The 14196-nt window shown below is 49.3% G+C and overlaps 4 protein-coding genes across 4 annotated transcripts; 2 read left to right on the top strand and 2 right to left on the bottom strand.

Annotated features, from left to right (window-relative positions):
* Positions 1-5875: 5875 nt before the first annotated feature.
* On the top strand, positions 5876-7941 carry MYCFIDRAFT_128396 (uncharacterized protein; the record flags this gene model as incomplete). Its single annotated transcript, XM_007923917.1, has 4 exons — positions 5876-6103; positions 6167-6546; positions 6646-7771; positions 7822-7941. The coding sequence occupies 4 exons, from the start codon at positions 5876-5878 to the stop codon at positions 7939-7941; spliced, it is 1854 nt and encodes a 617-aa protein (XP_007922108.1).
* A 578-nt stretch (positions 7942-8519) lies between these two features.
* MYCFIDRAFT_128222 (uncharacterized protein) lies at positions 8520-9081 on the top strand (the record flags this gene model as incomplete). The annotated part of the gene is made up of 3 exons (XM_007923918.1): positions 8520-8682; positions 8755-8954; positions 9022-9081. The coding sequence occupies 3 exons, from the start codon at positions 8520-8522 to the stop codon at positions 9079-9081; spliced, it is 423 nt and encodes a 140-aa protein (XP_007922109.1).
* MYCFIDRAFT_210116 (uncharacterized protein) lies at positions 9079-10258 on the bottom strand. The gene has a single exon (XM_007923919.1). The coding sequence runs from the start codon at positions 10107-10109 to the stop codon at positions 9126-9128; it is 984 nt and encodes a 327-aa protein (XP_007922110.1). The 5' UTR covers positions 10110-10258; the 3' UTR covers positions 9079-9125.
* A 190-nt stretch (positions 10259-10448) lies between these two features.
* On the bottom strand, positions 10449-12664 carry MYCFIDRAFT_201967 (protein kinase; the record flags this gene model as incomplete). Its single annotated transcript, XM_007923920.1, has 3 exons — positions 10449-11336; positions 11460-12326; positions 12387-12664. 3 exons carry the CDS (start codon positions 12662-12664, stop codon positions 10847-10849), a joined length of 1635 nt encoding a protein of 544 aa, XP_007922111.1. The 3' UTR covers positions 10449-10846.
* Positions 12665-14196: the final 1532 nt, after the last annotated feature.

Below are 14196 nucleotides of genomic sequence, written 5' to 3' on the forward strand. Positions count from 1 at the left end.
ACTATCCGTACGGGAACATCGATCTTTATTCCCTTTAGAGCAATCGTGTCTATACCGACTAGGATTTTTGCCTTTAGTTTAGGAACTAGGTAAACCTTACGAGTTATTCGCACTAGAGAAACTATACCGTCTGTTTTCGCTACTAGGACGAATATGTCTAATACAATGTATTTCCTAAAGTAATACGCGCCGGCGATGCCGCCGATTTCGATCGGTTCGCATAGCTTGCGTACCTCTACGTCCGGGCGATAGCTTAAAACGAAGTCTTTTTCCGTAATAGTAAGCGTATAGCTAGTATCTAGGCAGACCTATATAGATATACCGGATAGTAATAACCGAAGAGGGAAAGTTATATATTGCTAATTCCGGAATACGTAACTTTACTAAGCTAACGGAGGCGCCTTCGACTAAATTACTTCCGGGTTTGCCGATATGCGTTCGATAATAGTAGAAGGCGTCGTCGCCCCTATATACTTCTTACAAACATACTAGTATAGAAGGTTGTCTAACTTAAATCGCTGCCTATAGACCTTATAAGTATACTTCGTAGAGGCAAATAGTTAGATCGCCGCTAGTAGAGACGCTTTAGCCTATAGCACCGAGTTTAACGCTAATAGCGAGCGATCGCTTATACTTATAAAGTAAGCTCCTAAGCCCGGATCGGAGTCGTAAGGATTAGTAAAGTAGTCGGCGTCTTCTCCGGCGTTACTAAAATAGCTATAATTATCTGCGTCGGTTCTCCTATTATCCTCCTAACTATCTTTCTAATAGCCGTCGTCGGCTTAGTTAGTATTATTTATAATATCGCCTACTCTCTTACTATTATCGGCAAAGTTAGCCTACTTACGAGCTCGATCGTTACGCTTTCTATCCTATCGATTAAATAGGCGCGAATCGACTCGCTTTAGGTCTTTCGGAAGGAAGGTAGGGCTACTACCCTTCGACGGTCTTTTACTATTTCCTACTAGCGGCAGGCGATTCTACTAAGGGGTATTAGGCAGGCGATTCTGCTAATAGGCGTTAGTAAGGCGTAGTAGGTTTAGTCGGTCGATATCGCAGTTCTAGTAGTTAAGGGACGCTCTTACTAGAGCGAAGCTCGCTAGGGTATAAGAGGCGTTCCCTTTATATTAGTTCTACTAGGTAGCCTTACTAGCGCGGCTATTGTTCCTAGTTGTAGCGTCTAGGCGACGATTAGACAAGGACGAAAGCATATACTCCTAGATTAATACCTACTTTCTATAGTACATAACCTACTTATCGACCTTTATATAATAATTTAGCTCGTCTATATTTAATTAGAGGCGCGGATCTATTCGACGATAAGCTTCTAAGAGCCGGTTCGATTTCCGTATACCGGCATCCTTAGCGAGTCGTATCGTCTTAATAATAAAGTCTGTTACTAAATGCCCTAAAGCGATATCCTACTAGTCGTAGCGTTACTTATCGAAGAGATCTATCGCCTTTATCGGAGGGACCTTCTATTTCTTACTAAGACAACGTTCCTAGCGCTTTAGACCGTATCCGCCGCAGAGCTTTACTCGGTTGCGGCTAGAAAGGTAACTATAATACTAACTAAGCGCTATCCCTCGAAAGTAAAAAGAAAGGTTAAGACGAACTGTCTCTCGCCCTACGATATAAGTATAATCCTTAGCCGCTTCGATAAAAGTATATACCGAACGGTATATTATCTTGTTCCCGACTAAGGCGTAGTCTCCCTCGCTATAATCCGTAACGCTAAGTAGAGGATCGAAGAACCTAAGATACGCTAGATCGAACCGTAGCTACTAAGGGCGGGCGTAGTGCCCCTAGATATAACTCGCTTTAGAAACTAGCGCTTCTGCGACGTAGTCCCGATAATACTAATAGTATCTGCGATAGCGGGCGTATCTATAATAACTAGTATCTAAGGAGCTATCGTTATCCGACGAGGATTAATCGGAGTCGTCCGAATTCTTACTATTAGATAAAGATCTATCCTTACTCGGATTATCCCTATACCGACGGTATTTCCGGCGTTACTTCTTGCCTTCCCGTAGTAGACCCTATAAGTCTAATAGCGGAAAGGGCAAAGGCTAACCCTACGTCGGCTTACGAGAGGAATTACCTAGATCGAAGTTACTAGGTAGCGGTAGTAGAGGATCGTTAGGAGGATTTCCGGATAGATTGCTAGAAGGATTACTAGGCGGATTACTAGGCAGATCGCCTAGTACAAACCCGCCCCGACGTAAGTAGCTATATCTACGGGCATTTATATATGCGTCTGCCCTCTACTAGTAATCGTATTAACTTAGGTTTAGCTAGGGCGGACTTAGCTTACGCGTAGCTAATAGCGGTAAAATCGCCTATTCTATTAGAAAGTCTAATACAACTTCGTTAAGATAGACTCCTCTCTATCTAGCTAATTCGCGAAAATAATTACGACGCTAACGGTTTTGCTATATAGCGATATTCGCCCTATCGATCTCCTCGGTTGTCTACGAGGTATCTACTAGGGTACGATATTAGAAACGACTACGCGGCTCGTTAGCCTACGGGTCGGCGAGGCCGTCGTTTATTAGAGGCAATTAGCCGCGACCGATATCCTAGAACGGCGACGTCGATAGATCGGAAGGCCCGGTTAACGGTTCCTTAGAGGAAGTCTTAGGCAGAGGCCCCCCTAGCTTCTAAGGATTCTCGTCCGCCGGGTATCGTAGCTTAAGTAGCCTCCGTAAGGGCTAGTAGGCGCTGCTCTACTATAGGTAGTAGATAGATCTCCGGGTAGAATTAACGGTAATAGCGTAAATCGCGCACCGTTAGGAGCGCGGCTTTAAGCTCCTTAACCGATTTAGTTAGGATTCCTTTATCTACTACCTACTATCCTAGGAAGTTGTAACCGTTAAGGGCGTCTAGGTAGAGTTCCTCGATTTTAGCCTATAGAGGCGGCGGATTTCCTACGAGCAGGTAATAATATAGAACGTATAAGGTAAGCAAGTCGATTTAGCTATACTTTGCCCTAAGCTAGGTCGCGAAGTTCTCGCTATAATCGACGTAGTTCTAAATATAGGAACAGATACGTAGGATATAGGGCTCTATATCCGGCAATCCGAGATTATAGTACTAGGGTAGCGGTTAAACCGCTAGCTTAGCTAATTTCGAGGCTTCTACCGGAGTTAGAAGCGAGTCCGAAGGAGCTACGGCAAGCGGGTAAACTATTAGTAAGAGGGTAGAGGCGAGATAGTCTCTAGACGGAGGACAATAATAGAGAACCGACTAAAGGTAGAGGAGCGTAGCTTATCGGGTAGGTCCTCTTAGGGAAAGCGGCTGCCCCTAGACCTAGGTATAGTAGGCAATTGCTACTAAAGGTAGAAACTACTACTACTATCTCCTCGGGGTACTAATAGGATCGCCGATAAGGCGCTCGCGCGTCGGTAGGGTATAGTGTAGAAGGGTAGTAAATTAAATAGGTACCGTCGTAACGGATAGAAGTTAAATCGTAGTAATTAGCGGAAGATCGGTAGGACCCGTAGCTAATCGCGTCGATTCTCGTCGTAGCCGTAACGACCGGGGTCGATTCGGATAGAGGACTAGTAGTTAGTATAGAAGCTAACTAAGTATTAAGCGAAGCTACTAAGTTGCTAGGTATACGGTTATAGTACGAAGGTATCGTAACGGTTATGCGGTGCAAAAGTTAATGCATTCTCTAAGGTACCGCGAGGCAAGCTATCTATATAATAGTCCTACTATTAGTAGCAATAGCGACCGTAGCGGTCGATAGTAACCGCTACCTGCTATCGTATATGCAATAGTGTTATATCGTAACACGCTAAGTACTATACTAATAGCTTATTAGAGGTTATAAAGCTATTTAGTAATAAGGTCGTCGCTATAACTACTAACAATGCGAGTATTATAAGCAAAGCAAGAGATATTATAAGTATTTTCGAAGTGTAAGCGCTCCTACCTAATCGGGCGCGGTAGCGCGGGCGGCACGGCTAGCTACGGGTACTAGACCTATTCCGGCTAATATAATATTAGATTACTCTATACTTTCTAAAAGTTATCTTAGTTAGTTATTGTTCTTACTATACTAAGCTTCTTTACGACGACCTATATAAAGAATAGAGCGTTTAGAAGGTGTTTAGCGACGTATAGTATGTTTCTAACTACTTTAAGAATATACACCTTCTATTCGAACTGCTTATAGAATTTTCCGACGGCAAATACGTAGCATTTTAGTCCCTAGGTGCTATATGCTAGCAAGGCAAGCTGTATTATATAAAGGCGGTCTAGACTAACCGACAATAGATCGAGGCTCTTAGAGAGAGTAAATACCGACTCCTCGATAGTGCGAGCGCTGCTTAGAAGGAAGAATAGCATTATATTATCCGTATCTTCGAGGCAGACCAGTTCTAGACTAATTTGTCGAAATACATTAAATTAATAATACCCTTCCTATAGGTAACTATTGCCCTCGAAGCCGACAAGCCTCTACTATCGTACGTATATAGCAATTTTAAGTAGCTCTATAACTAGTCCTAGAATAACGGCCTTCTTATAAATAACGAGATTAAGGTTATAATCGATAAGCGCTACGAAGACCTCTATATTCCCCTTATATTAATCGCCTATCTTAGTAATATTCGAGAGCGTAAGGACCCTCGGAAGCTTATTATTATTAGTAAAGAGGAGATTTATAGTATAGCCGACTTCCTTATATAATACTACGAGCGATAATAACAATAAGAGTTACGCGTTAAACTCGAGATAAGAGCCGGTTAATTAATAAGCGACCTCTTCCTTCTACGTAATAGGCAAGGTCTATTTACTAATAAGGTCGTATAGCTATCCGGCTTGTCTTAGTCGCCTATATAATAGTAGTATAATAATATTAAATCTATATACCCTAACCTCTCGGAATTAATAATACTAGCGCTATTAATAGTACTAACAACTAGTACTACCGAGCGTAACTAGTTAGCTTATAGCTTTATTATAAGCCTCCGCCGTAATCGCCTATCTTACGCTACTATCGAGAAGCTAGTCTATCTATATTAGAACCTTCGTATTAAGTATCGGATTAACGATAACTAGCTTATAGACGACGACTTCTACGATTCGGAAGAAGTGCTTAAAGCCGTACTAGATAGCGAGGTCGATAATAGCGCTATTGCTAACCTTAATAGCACTTATAGGGCGAGTCTATAGATATTTCCCGGTATTTACTTACTCTTAGCATATAACGCATCGCTTCTTATCTACTTTTATATAGTAGCTTAGCAGCTAGCCCCGATACGATAAGACCCTCCGTATGTCTACTCGTACGTACGTAGCGGGTTTATTGGTGGACACTGCCCCTATTTTATAACCACGGTGGAAGCACAACACTATGCATGACCGCCAACCTGCGAGCCAGCCATTGGATTGTTGTTGTTTTGTTTTGTTGTGAGCGCTTGGTAGGTGCGGAGGCGCACTCAGCCGAAGACTCGGCAAGCAAGCAGGCATCCCAGCCCAGCACAACACGGTGACAGCCACCTGAACCTGAACTTCTATAGAATACAGTACTACATTCGCTGGCACCACTACTCCGTACCTCACTCACCTGCGCGGTGCACGTCCTCGACCGTTTCTGATTCCGCCTGCCTGCCTCTCCTTCACTTCCTCCACCGCTGCCGACCATACCATGCTGCCGGCCTTCACCTGCTGAGAATTAATTGTTCACGGCGCGCGCGTGTTGGCTTTGGGCGCGTCGGTCGTCGGTCTCTCGGTCGCTGCCCCGCGCAACGGCTGAACACTGCACACGGACGGCTGGCTGGCTGGCTTGCTTTGCTTGCAACCAGAACAGACGCGCATGGCAACAGCAGTATCAATACCACCACTCCCGGACGCGACACTCGACATGGCCAGCAGACGCCTGCCACTGGCCACCGTGCCCAACGCCGTCAACTCGCCCGTCCGCAATGTTGCTGCTGCTGTTGCTGCTGCTGTGAGCGGCAAGCGCACGCGAGCCCAAGCCGGCGATACTCGAGAAAGCACATACGGCCAGCCACCAACCAAGAAGCAAGCTCTGGCTATAGCCTACCCAAACGAAGATGAAGAGAACGTCGATCCCAGGCCGAGGCGCGGTGTGTCTGCCACTGCCCACGACAAATTCGACCCGGTCTTTTCCAAGCGCTCCAACATTTCGCAGCCCACCGCTTTCGAGCGGAAGCTCGCATCTGCTCGTGAGAAGAAGACCACACCGCAATTGCAACCGCAACCGCAACCGCAATCGCGTACTCTCGATCGCACGCTAAAGCAACAAGCCGACAATCTTGAATCTGTTCGACAATGGCAGAAACACTACCGCCGCCAGTTTCCACAATTTGTCTTCTACTTCGACAATGTCTCCGACGATGTCCGCCACAAGGCTATGCAGTCTATCCGCCTGCTTGGAGCACGCGAAGAGAAGTTCTTCTCCAAATCCGTTACCCATGTGGTCACGACGCGTGCTGTACCTGCCGAGACCAACAGCACTAGTCCAGATGACGAAGGCAAGTACGATGGCAAGCAGGATGCTGCTCAGCTAGAGTCCGCGCAACCAACGGCCCCAGGCCAGCGGCGCACTGCCACTCTTCTTGATGCTGCATCACGTCGAGCTCAGCAACAATCTTCATACGCCCACCAAAGCATTGACGCCCGCAGACCACAAGGCTCAGGCGCCGACATCATCGCGAAAGCTCGTGCCCTCAGTATCAAGATATGGGCATTGGAAAAGCTTCATCGTGTCCTCGACACGATCCTCGACAAGGAAACTGGCGAACCGGTGGTGGATACGCGTGCCTCCACCAGGCCTTCCAACAGAGCCACTACCCAAGATGTCGACTTGGAACAGTTGCTTCGTCATGAGAAGGTCAGAGGTCCTGCTGACCGAGACATGAATGTCGTAGCGCAGGATATGGTCTCCCTCCGTGGCCCTTACATTTACATACACGACATGGATGAGAAGACCAAGCCAGTCATGGTTCGTGAGTATCAGAAACCGCAGTCTAAGGAGCAAGGCAAGTGGCCTCAATTCCGGCTATCAGGTCCGGGAAGATGTCCGTTCATTGAAGATCCCAACCACGCAAAGAAGGCAGCCCGAGATCGAGAAGCTCGCACATCCAAGGCTCAAGATCTTGCTCACCGTACCACTCGTCAAAACGCAGCGAACCAAGCCCTCGTAGAGCGTGAAATCAATCTCAGACGATCACCTCGAAAGCTTGCTCAGCCTACCAACCTTCCCATGAAGCAATCACAGTCGGTCATCCAACCTCCTCCCACGCGACGTCAGTCCTCTACCGAAGTCACTCCAGCTTTCTTCAACAGCACAGCTGCCAATATGCGAGGCCTTCCACGTATGGTTCGCGGGGAGCCAGTCGCGTCTGGTGTTCAGCCATCCAACGTGACGTCTGCCATTCGGTCCCAAGCCATTTCATCGACTGCCATCTCCTCGACCGCTCCAGGTCTTCAACGCCGTTTCGGTGATTCCAAGGAAGTCTCACTGTTGAAGCGGAAGGTCTTAGCATCAAATCACAGTGTTCCGTCGTCTTATGCAACCGATGTGAGGGCCGCGATCAACGATGATCAGTGTCCACCTCCTCGAGCAGCGAAGCGTAAAGCCCAGGAAACCCTGGGCGTGGTACAGGAAGATGAGGATGCTGCAGAACAGTCCCGCGGTCGTGTCAATACCACGAAGCGCAAGAAGATGCCCGAAAAGGATCCAAAGCCGGGTTACTGCGAGAATTGTCGCGACAAGTTTGACGACTTTGAAGAGGTAATCAGCCCTGCTTCAAGACGCTTTTCATCATTGCTAATCTAATGCAGCATATTGCATCTCGCAAGCACCGAAAGTTCGCAATGACTCTCGACAATTGGCGTGACTTGGATGCGCTTCTTCAGCAACTAAAGCGTCCACACAAGGAGAAGACAATCCATGAGCACTGACACTTTCCCCCAACTCTACACGTTGATTGACATGACGACAACGACAGCTGATGGTTCAGCCTAATTGTTATACTTTTGTTTCTGCAAGGCAGCGTTGACGCGGCATTTCTTGTTGATTGCTGTCAGTGTATACAGCATTGCATTTCGTACTCAAGCGGCAAAGCGAGGGCGGTGTATGGGCGGATAATGTTGTCTTTTTGAGGTCAAGCATGAAGGCAAGGTCGGTGCATGCTTACTTACGAGCTTTGGGACTAGCATGTGATACGGAGCATCTATTGAATCATGTGGTAGAAAGCATAGCACGACCGTGATGCATCAGGTTGTGTGTAATAAAGAATTCAGCTATAACCATGCAAGTCTCTTCTTGAACCATCCTTGTCCTGCTTGTATCGTCAGACGTAGGGTTTGTGTAGTAAAGACTCTTGTGCCTGCCTTCCGTATGCTGACTTCACTCTGATCTGCGAAAGCTAAACTTTAAACTTGCACCTTCCATCATCAATCAACCCATAACAGTCATCATCGTTCAAAAAAACACCACCACCACCACAACGAAATCCATCTCATCCAACCCAACAACCATGTCTTCCCCCTCCCCAAGCCCCGACTCTACAGACCCAGAACAAGAAGACCCCACAACAGCCTCCATCCCCCTCCCCCTCTCCGCCTCCCTCATCCTCGACCACCTCCCCAAATCCGCCTCCCAAGCCCTCACAACCGCCGGCCAACTCGACCAAGAGAAAGGTATAGCCTCCCAAATCTTTCTATCTATCCATCCCCTCTTTTACTAACTTGACTGGATTTTATTTCCTTCAGTCACGATCCGCCTCACCCCGCTCCCCAACACGCCGGCCCTCAAAGTCCCTCGATTCAAATGTTCGAGTCATCAACGATTCGAATACATTGTGAAATTTTTGCGTCGGAAGTTGGGGGTGAAGGATTTTGAGAGTGTTTTTTGTTATGTCAATTCGGTGTTTGCGCCGGGGCTTGATGAGGGGGTGGGGAATTTGTGGAGGGTGAGTATTGTTGAGGGGGAAAAATATGTGAGGTGTTTGGGGTGCTGATGAGGTTTTTTTTTCATAGTGTTTTAAGGTTGGGGAGGATTTGGTTGTTAGTTATAGTGTTACGCAGGCGTTTGGGTGATGATGTGGGAGGTGGTCTATATGGACAAGGTCCTTCTATCTGATCTAATTACTCGAAACAGTATCATCAGCAGCAGCCTTCTTAAACTCAACAACATCCTCCGCCTTCATGGGATAAGTATGTTCCGGCGCAGGATAACTCCTCTCCTTCACCTCACTCCGATACCTCTCCAGCGCCCTCGAACTCTCCCCCCAAAGATCCCCAAACCTCTTGACAAATTTCGGCAAAAACCTCCCAGGAGGAAAATACCCAGCCATATCCACCTGCACCAAAACCTGTCCACTCGTCGCATTCCCCGCCCCAATCCCAATAGTAGGTATGCTCAACTTCCCCGTCACAACCTCCGCAACCTCCGCAGGAATCGCTTCCAAAACCACCCCAAACGCACCCGCCTCTTCCACCGCTTTCGCATCAGCCAGCACTCCCAGCGCCCCACTCACACTCCTCCCCTGCACGCGAAAACCTCCCAAAGAATTCTGCCTCTGCGGCGTCAACCCCACATGCCCCAAAACCGGAATTCCCGCGCCCGTAATCTTTGAAATCTGAGCCCCCATCCCCCTCCCCCCCTCAAGTTTCACCGCATGAACACCCCCCTCCTTAACCAACCTCATCGCCGACATCAGCGCCTGTTCCGCAGAAATCTCATAAGACCCCATCGGCAGATCCCCAACGATGAACGCGGCCTTCGCCCCGCGAGAGACGCTTCGACAGTGCAGTAACATGTCGTCCAGCGTGACTTGGGATGTGTCTTCGTAGCCCATGGCTACCATGGCCAGACTGTCTCCGACGAGAATCATGTCCATGCCCGCGTGCTCTGCGACGTGGGCTGAAGGGAAGTCGTGGGCTGTGATCATGGTGATGGGGTCGTGGTTTCGGTACATGGATTTGAGGGTTTGGAGGGAAGTTTTTTTGCGGTTGGAGGAGGTTCCTGAGGCGCTGTGGGAGGAGTTTCGGGTGTTGGTGAGGAGGGCGAGGGGAGTAGGTTGACGTGACGTTAGGATGCGTCTTCTAATGAGAGCACGCGACATGCTTGCTTGTTGGGTGAGTGGTTTGTCTCTCAAGGGGGTTTTGTGTTTTGTGCTTTTTGATGGGTCGAGTCTGATAGAGGTGGTGGAATTTGGGGCAGATCCATTTCTCGCAGACGGGGAGGGATGAGGGATGAGGGAATGGACTGGTTTGAAGCTGTTCACAAGTTTACAGTGCAGACCTGAACACGACCACAAAGAAAGTCCTCGGCTTTCAGATCTAGACCCCTGCTTACACCGATAACCGAGCGCCATGCAGCAGCATCGATCAACAACAATGGCCGCTCAACTATGCACAGGCTTTGAAGCACCGATTTATCGCATGGACGACGTGAAAAGATGCGAGACAAGCAAGACAGCATACGCATTGACGCATTGCGATCTACAAGAGTCTCAGACGGCCCAATATTGCATCCATCCATCCATTATGTTCTTCCATCCGCCGTAGAGCTTGGCCTTGGCGTCCATGCTCGGTCCCTTTCACACAACTACTACTACTACTATACAGTCTATCATCAACCATGAGATCTCAAACAAAAAAGAACACGAAGAGTCGTGTTTGTTGCTTCCTTCCTGCGCCACGCCATGCTCCCAAACTTTCAAAATCCAAATCACCGCGCATCCCATATGTGCGAGCTACCAGTGAGCCATCTCTGCAGTTCAATCAATATGGATAGCTGGACAACACAACATATTATGCCCACATCCAAAGTGAACTCGATCAATGCACGCCGACCCTTCTAGCCATGGGAGATGATAACGCGAGCACCTTCTTTGCCGAGGACTCCTCGCTCCTTTTCTTTGGCCTTCGGGCTCCGGTCACGACCTTTGGACTTTCGCAAAAATCCTAGCATGCCAGATGGTCGTTCGTTGCGTCCTTGATCGTTTTGTCCTACCATACCTTGACTCTGGTTGGCCATGTCACTCCAGCTTCCCTGCTCGTTGAGCACAACCTGCACACCTCCTCCCTGTGAGGTGCTTCTCATAGCTCCTCGCGGCCTCGATGTCTTCGGCGTGACTTGAGCTATTGTGTCCTCATATCTGATCACCCTCGTCGGCCCGTTCATAGGCTCTGACGTCGACGGCAGCTTGGTCGATGGGTCTGATGTGCGCGGCGGAAAGTACTCGGTCGATACCGGTCCGGTGACCGTGGCGCCCATCTCGAGAGCAGCTGCTGGCAGAGGTGGTGAGCCATCAGGTGAACGTGTGGCAGAACGATTTCGTGACGCACTACCCGGTGGTGTTTGTGACTGTGGTGTCGGAATCGACTTGGTCTTCTCCAGATGTTTGGCCAAGGCAGGGTCTATTTGTGAAGGTGCATCCCTGTCTCTCGTGTTTTGACGAGATACGGACCTGGATGAGCTTGTAGTCGGCTCCGCAGTCGACGTCGACAGGATAGGGCTTCGATCTTGTGGGACCGTCGTATAGTTGAAGGGCTCGAACATGGTCTCGATCATGCGATGCAGCTCATCAGCTCGGATTTCTTGTTGCGTTGCATCTTCCCTCAACTCGGCTCTCGGCTTCTGCTTTCTAGCGCGAGCTTCTAGCGGCGCTTCCTCCAACAGCAGCTCTTCCAGATCGTAGGTGGCATCGAAGTTGGTCTTTTCGCTGGATGGGCAGAACACTGGTTCATATTCTTTTCTCTCCAAAGCTTCGAAATCGATCTCGCGGAAGAAGGGGTTGTCAGTAAAGGTCTCCCATGATGCAGCACCTATCCTCAAGCTTTTATTCTTTTCCAATAGCGAGCTGATGGCGTGAAGACATGGCATTGACACAGGTGGCGAGGTGACCGGGAATGGCGGATCCGCCTTCACAATGGCTTGCGCTAAGGCATCGTGATGGTTCGCCTCGAACGGTCGTTTGTTGTATATGCATTCGTAGAAGAGGACTCCCAATGACCACCAGTCCACTTCCGAGTAGTAGCCTTTGCCAACGTAGACCTCAGGAGCCAGATAAGCCAAAGTGCCGGACTTGCTCGTCAATGGCTTCCCAGGAGTAAAGTCCGAGGCGACGTTGAAGTCTGCAAGATGGACATGGCCTTCGGAATCCAGCAATACGTTATCCGGCTTCACATCTCGATGCACTATGCCCTGCTTGTGAACGTATCGTAGAGCACATCCGAGCTCTGCTATCCAGAAACGCACAGCTTCTTCTGTGAAAGTCTTTCTGGAAATGTGAAATCTGAGGTCGCCGCCATTCATCAGATCCACAACAAGATATCTGCAAGACGCAAAGTCAGCACTTGCCGCATTTCGTTTTGACTCTCACAGCCAAACCTACAAATACTCCATATCTTGGAAACTGTAGCGCAAGTTCACCAAGAACGGGTGGTTCAGGTGCTCGAGCATCCTGCGCTCGCGTATGATGTTCCGCACACTTTCTGACCGTACCACCTCATCCTTCCGTATGTACTTGAGGGCGAACGTCAAACCGGTATCCTTCCGCTCCACAATCCTGACTTTTCCAAACGCTCCTTTCCCGACCACGCGCAGCAAGCGAAAATGATTGAGGTTCACCTCGTCGGTGAGGACGAGGGGCTTGCCATTGGAGTTGCCCATTTGCAGCGGTGGGCGCGAGGGTCGACGGTAAAGACTGGGGCGACTGCGACTTTCACGACTACCTCAAAAGGATGGTGTCGTTGTGAGCAAGAGGTCCTAGCGATGCTACCTCCACAGCGTCATCCTCCTGCAAGCCGCTCGTGATTAATTTCCAGCAGTACCCGTACTCCTCGCGGCCTCTCCGTCAGAGCAGGCGCAGGCACTGAGCTCACCACACGCTTGTGATGCTGGCCGCCACGCACGAGTTGGAGAACGCCAGGCCGTTTCACCAAGAAGCTGTTGACTGCACAGTACGTTGCACAGCAGCAGCACCCCGTCCCAGAGCGTTTCCAGGCGTTCGGTCGGGTAGGGCAAGGCTGGTGGGCTTGTGGACAGTGACTGGGGTGTGGTCGCTGGTCAATTGCAGATGCGATGCGCAATATGCAGTGCAGTGAATAGTGATTTGGCTGTTGGGGGATGGCCGGGTGCCTCAGGTGCCAGGTAGGCAGGTGCTAGGTGGGCCTCTGATGCGGAAGCACTCCAGCGCCCGATCAAGCAGCGTCGTCCAGATGGGCGCGACTGGCTCGTTGGACAGCAGGACAGCTCGCTGCACGCACCAAAGCACGCATACGACTCGCTGAAGATTATTGTCGAGAGTAGTCGGCTGCTGTTCGCGGCTGTCGCCAGGACTCACAGGAGAGGGGAACGTGGGAAGGGAAGGGCCAGGAAAGCCAAGACAGTGCACAGAAAGTCTTGAGATAATGGCGGTTGATGACCACACAATCATTCACCAGCAGACCGTCAGACTCGGAGGGTGAGGCTCGCTTCAAAGGAGCAAGGCAGGTAGGTAGGTAGGTAGTCGTAGTTTATCTAGCTGGGCTGGGCTGCGCTGCGCTCCGCTACGAGTTCCTGGGCTCCTGTCTCACAGCTCACGCAAGAACCAGAATCACGCATCGCCTTGTGATCACACGGCACAATCGTAGAATACCTTACCGACGCACGTTTTTCAGCACTAGCTTATGCTATCACTAGTCTCCGTCCATCGTCCATTCCTCCTCGACACCACCCGCCGCAAGGCGCAACGACAAGCTGAGACTGCGTACCACAACCGTGCTCGCACCTCTCCTGACTGGATGGATTGTCACTCAACAAACTGCCGGCCATCTCGCCTTCCCATCCCAGTTAACTCTGCGCTTAAACAAAAATTCGTTGATGACCGCCGCCGCAATACATAAGCAAACAGCAAGCAATGCATAATAATCAAAACCAACTCCTTCCCATCCTTCCTCCTCTTCCTCGGTTTGTTTCATCTGCATCCCCCTCCGCCCTACCAACCGCTTGCCACGTGGTCCATGAAAAAAAAGGCATAGCAAATGCAAGCCACCACCAAAAGGCGTCGAATGAGCGTCTCGGAACCTGCTTCTAGAACATTTCCTTAATAGCTTCTCGGGAAAGCTACAATCCTTCGCGCATTTCTTTGAGATTGTAATGAAACAGCAAAGGAGTTAATCAACCGCTATTTTTATGGAGAAGCTTCTTTGCCAAGTGCTTGG

This window comes from Pseudocercospora fijiensis, assembly GCF_000340215.1.
Source record: "Pseudocercospora fijiensis CIRAD86 unplaced genomic scaffold MYCFIscaffold_1, whole genome shotgun sequence".
NCBI lineage: Eukaryota > Fungi > Ascomycota > Dothideomycetes > Mycosphaerellales > Mycosphaerellaceae > Pseudocercospora > Pseudocercospora fijiensis.